The 6000-nt window shown below is 43.6% G+C and overlaps 1 protein-coding gene across 1 annotated transcript in view; it reads right to left on the bottom strand.

The window, feature by feature from the left end:
• The window catches only part of usp53a (ubiquitin specific peptidase 53a), a 57936-nt gene extending 52436 nt beyond the window's left edge, over positions 1 to 5500 (bottom strand). The window contains exons 1-3 of the mRNA XM_083789329.1: positions 5226 to 5500; positions 2756 to 2848; positions 1664 to 1798 (exon numbers count right to left, since the gene is read on the bottom strand). Coding sequence (XP_083645455.1) covers positions 1664 to 1798; positions 2756 to 2848; positions 5226 to 5369 — 372 coding nt within the window. The 5' untranslated portion in view covers positions 5370 to 5500. The remainder of the gene's footprint in view (positions 1 to 1663; positions 1799 to 2755; positions 2849 to 5225) is intronic.
• Between the last annotated feature and the right edge of the window lie 500 nt (positions 5501 to 6000).

The following is a 6000-nucleotide window of genomic DNA, read 5'->3' on the forward strand; positions in this document are numbered from 1 at the left end:
ATTTGTCTGGAAAATCATTGTGTTGAAAATATCGTGGAAAATCGTATCGTGAACCTCATATCGTGATACGTATCGTGAGTTGAGTGTATCGTTACATGCCTAGTCGGTACACATGATCTTTAAGACGGATCGGTCATGTATAATGTACATGTATGCCAGCCATTTATTGAAAACACGTCCTGCATTCATCTTTATAACATTACTAAGCATTATGAATATATACCCTTTTTACCTCCTCTATGATGATTTCCTGTTTTTTTTAAATATTTGTACGTCTCTAATTCTTACTGCAGCCTCACTCTCAATATTCTGCCGTAGTCTGAAAGTCACTTCAAAGATGTGCCTTCTTTGCATTCAGAGCGTAGGCCCAAAACACAAAGTTGTTTTTGCCTGGCTCCTAACTTGGGTTTGATATTCACTGCTTATTTTCAACTTTCTTATCCACTTAACATGCCTTACACTTACAGTTTATAGCTGTGGGGAGTTAAGTTGTTGTGTTTGCATGCGGTGTGGTAATATTTCAGTTCATTTTATTCTCCCATGCAGAATAGTGGTGTGTGCGCTGCTCTGGTTGTCTTCTCTAAAAAACAACTGCCCTCTTCATTTTGTCAGCTGTTTATCCAATATGCTACTGTAACTGTACGTAATGAGACATCTTAACTGAACGTGAACACACACCCCTCGTTACAAAACTGCTGAGCCAACACAGAACAGAATGATTACACATATATCTACAGTATGCTGACTAGCATCATAGCAACAACACTACAGGACGAACCTTAAGTTAATGCACGCTATCAACAACAGGGCCAAAACTCCATAACTGAAATGCATTGTGAAGCCATGTACAGTAGGCTACAGTATAGAGCGTCGCAGTCCAACCCCCTCGAGAGACCCGGAAAATAAATCCCCGTTCATTTTCCTCATAGACTTTTCAAAAAGTATTTAGAAGTTTACGCCGCGGACAAAGACAACTCTTGTCGTGACGAATCATGACAATAAACTCAATGTTTTGTGGCCAAACAAAGAATTAGAAAGTAGAAAAAAACGGCGGGTAAGTTACAACACTTTTTTCTTCTTTGTAAATCATTTGTTTGGTCCAAAATATTGTGTTTGTTGTCATGATTTGTCACGACTCGAGTTGGCTTCGTACGACGCTTAAAAGGTCTTTAAATAATTACTTTTTGAAATGTCTATGAGGAAAATGCATTGGGATTCATTTCCTGGGCCTGGCGTCATCATGAAAGGGGGTGGGACTGCGACGCTCTATAGTGCTTTATGTTTGCTCATTGCAGCCAAAACAGAACTGTAGTGGAAACATAACCGACCTGGCTAAAACTAAAGCCTTTACAAAAAACAACAACTCACAAACGCACACAGTAAAACAGTCCAAATGTGTGAGAAGTTGAACCCATATCCATATATAAACAAACATTACTTGGCATAATGACGTCTTCAACAATCCGACATAGCTCTGGTGCTCTTATGTAAGCTGCCATGAAGATATTTAGAGCCAGTGTGGCAAGGGTTGGTGGGAGGGGAAGGGAAGGCAGGGACAGAGGCTCTTTCAGTGACCTCGACAAACAATTTGTTACAGTGCATCACCCTACACACTGTTTCGCGTATCTCTCTCTCTCTCTCAGTGGTTGCCCGGGGAACTCACAAAGCACTCGGCGGCATCATCCATGTAACCCAGCTGGAAGCGCTGCTCGTCCTTAAAGGTCTCCGCCAAGGCGTTGCGCAGGTTGTCCGAGGGCAGCGCTCGCTCCCGACTGTGCTGGAACTGGGAGAAGATTCCCTGGAGAGGAAGGAAAAACAACAAAATGTTTTTATTTTACAACTGGATGAAAGATACCGACGTACACTTCACAGTCACCTGTTGTCACCTTACAAATCCTAGCAACTGAAACTGATACAGGGGCACCTAGGAAAATGGTTGGATATAATGTAAAGGCCAAGTACCGCGCCTGGGGGGGACAGGGCCTTCTATGTTTCGGCCCCCAAACTCTGGAATGAACTCCCTAACCATCTCAGAGCTGCTCCCTCTCTCCTGTCCTTCAAAACCTCACTCAGAACCCACCTCTTCAGGATAGCTTTCCCCAGCTGAGGTCTGGTTAGGATGTCCCCCCCGTCCCCCCCCCGTCCCCCCCCCCCCCCGTCCCCCACCCCCCGCCCCCCCCCCCCCCCCCCCTTCCCTCGTTTATCCTTTTATCTTTTTGACCCTGTACTGTTGCTATGTTTTGCTTTGGGTTTTTTCCTAATAAAGTCTGTTCCTAGTGTTCTTATGTAAAGCGCTTTGGGTATTTAGAAAAGCGCTATATCAATTTTATCTATTATTATTATTATTATTATTATTATTAAAGTATAAATGTATATATGATTTGAACATGCATGCAGATTGCACGCTACATCCTTATCAGACCAAAATGTACCCATCAATTCTTGTTTATCTGTGAATTGACCGGATATCACAGGTTTAGCAGCAGTTATAGCAGCAATTGTAGCAAAAGTATTGGTCCTTAAATGTAATAATGATCATAAAAAAAAAAAGAAAAAAGGTCATGAAGAAAATATTCTTCCATTTTAATACATCTGTTCACCCAGACAGTGTTATTCAGTATTATAGTAGCCTTTCTCATTTCACTGCAGCCACTTTATGTGACGGTACAATGCGTTTCATTTATAATACATCCCAGCGTTGCACCTTAAGCATGTGACCATAAGGCCCTCGGGGAGGGCCATTACGTTGCGTTACCTTCAATGCACAGAAGATGCAGTTGTCTCCCAGACAGAAGTGACCAGGTAGCTGCCTCAGGCTCCTCCTGAAGATATCCAGCTGCCACAGCACCTAGAGGAGAGGAGAGGAGAGAAGGGAAATGGATTAATTGTAATTAATTGCACAAAGTATGCGTGTGAAATGCCCCGGCTACACCAGATCTGTGGCGCGCGGCAGATTTGTGCGGGACCTTCCGGCAGGATATATAGATAAGCGCGCATGGGGGCGTACGCACGTAAAAGATTTAGAACCAATCCTATTTTTAGAGCACGCGTAGGATGGCCCGCGGTAACCGTGCGTCTGGTGTAGCTGGTATCATTGACATATATTGGTCCTATCCAAACGCACTGTACGCGCTCAGTAAACGCATACGCACGCGCGCAAAACTGAATGGTGTAGCTTGGCCGTCAGTCGTTGTTTTTTCTTCTCCGCCGTCTTCGTTTTAACCCATTTAGACCTGAGAACCGATTCTACAAAATAATAATAATCTTTATTGTCCTGAAGGATATTTGTCTTCACAGTCTGTTCAACACCCACATCAAAAACAACACATTACACCAAGATGATACAAAAAATATAACCAAAACATGAGGTCCCCACTGTGTACAGAACCATCCTATCGGTGGGGCAGTTTGTTTAATGCCGCGATGGCTGAGGGGACAAAACTCATTTTTCTGAAAAACCTCTGTTTCTACGTCAGTGGTGCTCAACCTTTTTCATGTCAAGGACCCCAAGAGTTAACTGTAACTGTAAATCTGAAAATATGTTGTTCCAGTGACCTCCCCAGAAGCAAAGATATGAGTTAAAAACGTATTCAAAGATCTGTGCCACATTTCTTGCCTTCTTCTGTGCGGAAACAAACAAAGCCCTAGGTAAAGGATATTCTTCCAGAAGCTCACGGGCTGTCCTGTCAGTGACTCACAGCGTCTCAGAATGACCTCACTGTGGGCTGACCACAGTATAGACGCTCGTCTATACCAACCAATTAACATCCCCCCCCCCCCCCCCCCCCCCCCCACCCCCCACCCCACCAGACAGGAAAAAAAACAACAACCACCTTGGGTCAAGTTCTGGGAAGTCATGACACATCCAATAGAGTGACTAAGCTTTGGGCTTTTAATGTAGAATTGTTGTCCTCCGCATAATGACACAAGAAGGATCGTACTGTGTACATGACATGTACTACAACATGTACATTTACATTGTACTGTGTGTACTGTGTACATGATGTACATTTAAGATAACGGCTTGGCTTTGCTGGAGAATTCATTACTCTGTGGAACTGTCTGTGGCGATAATATGGAAACTTGGAAAACAAATGATGATAATAATAATAATAATGATGATGTGCCAAGAACGTCGTTTTGATTTGTTTTACCCAGAGATATAATTGTTTTCACTGTATTTTGATGATATGGCAAAACAATATTTTGATGATATGGCAAAACAAATAAGTTTTTAGTCACCATGACGTGAGGACAGGTTATCCCATTCTGACCCGAGATCAGATTCTAAAAAATGTCTTCTATACATCCTGACAGTTTTCTGAAAAAGCTATGTTTCTATGTCAGTCGTTCTTCGATTTTTCAAAAATAGCAGACCTACAAGCTCGTAGCAGCTTGTAGATCTGCTATAACGTAATGCTAACACCAAAAGGGGTTCCCGCCCCAAAATGGGTTATTACAGTACTGTATTGTTTGCGTTTTTGTCAAATGGAAATGCAGTGCTAATGTATTATTGGAAATCATTGCATACGATAATAAAGGCACTATAGCTAAAAGGGAACAGAACACATCCATGTGGAAACCATTATTACACAGAGTAGCGTGAATGCTATCGCTCTACGTTGATCAATTCTGTAACAGAGACAAATGGTATTGAGAAGTACTGTGCCAGGGGAAAGAAATGATAAAATATCTCCATTATTAAACTTGTGTAAGTAATGATGACATGAGGTTGTAGCCTACGATGGAGCGATCATTGACGTACTTTAGAAGACTATCAATCTGTTCATGTCCAGTAAATGCCAAACTAATTAGGATGAATGTTTCGTTGAGAATTGTTAAATGGTCAAATGGAACGGTGGCTCTGAAAGCGTGTGAAGGAGATATGGGTTAAGGAGACAATTTGGAACCAAATGGACCCTTATGGGTCTGTAACTCTGAGAGTGTACAAATGTACATTTGTACGCTCTCAGAGTTAAATTAGCATTGATTTTACAATATAAATTGGGGGTCCCAGAGATAGAAATGCTATTAAATGGGGGGTCCGTAGACTAATGCACGTCAAACTGGGGGGTTGAAAATCACTGCTAGAGCCGTAACAATCTTCTCTTCAAATGGGGTGTCCGCGGCCTAATTAGTGTAATTTTGGGGGTCCTTGACATGAAAAAGCTGGGGAACCACTGTATTATCAGAAGGATTTGTAATGTGTTCTGTTGGACCCGTACCTGCACGGCACTGTTGAGGAAGCAGCTGTTCTGGCCCGGCTCGTTGAGCAGACCCTTGGTGGGGGCGAGAGACAGCATGCTGCCCGGCTGGTAGGATTTGGCGAGACCGCCGCCCGGCTTCCTGAAGAACTTGACCCATGCCATCGGATAGAGGGGTCTGTTTATGGGGGGCTCGCTGATGATTGCTTGGGAATCCTCGGCCCCTGATTGGAGGAATTCCCCGACAGTCTGAAGCTCCGTTTAGCTAGCCGTGTGTACGCTAGCTATAGCTTCGATTGTTGTCCCCGAATAAACACATCGGCCTCTTAATCCCCCATTTCTGCAGCTTTTTCACAGGGTGGTGCTTTGGAACCCCCGGTTTGGTACTTTGGAAATGTCTCAAATTAATATATTGAACACAAAAAAGGGGCAAAATTACAAAACAAAAAAATTCAAAGGTTAAGGAAAACCTTATTGCTTGTGAGTTTGTTTTCCTTCGGGGTAGTTTTTTGCCCGTACTGCAGGGCGCCCTAGGAAGCTTGAGGTCATCATCTTGTTCTTGTTCCCGTCACGCTCACAGACACAACAGCAACGTTGGGAGAGGGACCGTCTGTCTGTCTGTCTGTCTGTCCCGCTGGGTGGGTTATTACCACATGGCTCTCTGGCCGTTATTGAGGACAATCAATCGATCAGAATCAATTGTTGCTCTGCCCGCCCCGAGGTCCATCCATGGGGGAACGTTCCGACCGTGCAGAGATCTCTCACCGCCGGAGTTCAAATTCAAGTGGAGCGCTGC

Source organism: Protomyctophum parallelum, assembly GCF_964188405.1.
Source record: "Protomyctophum parallelum genome assembly, chromosome: 18".
Classification (NCBI taxonomy): Eukaryota; Metazoa; Chordata; class Actinopteri; order Myctophiformes; family Myctophidae; genus Protomyctophum; species Protomyctophum parallelum.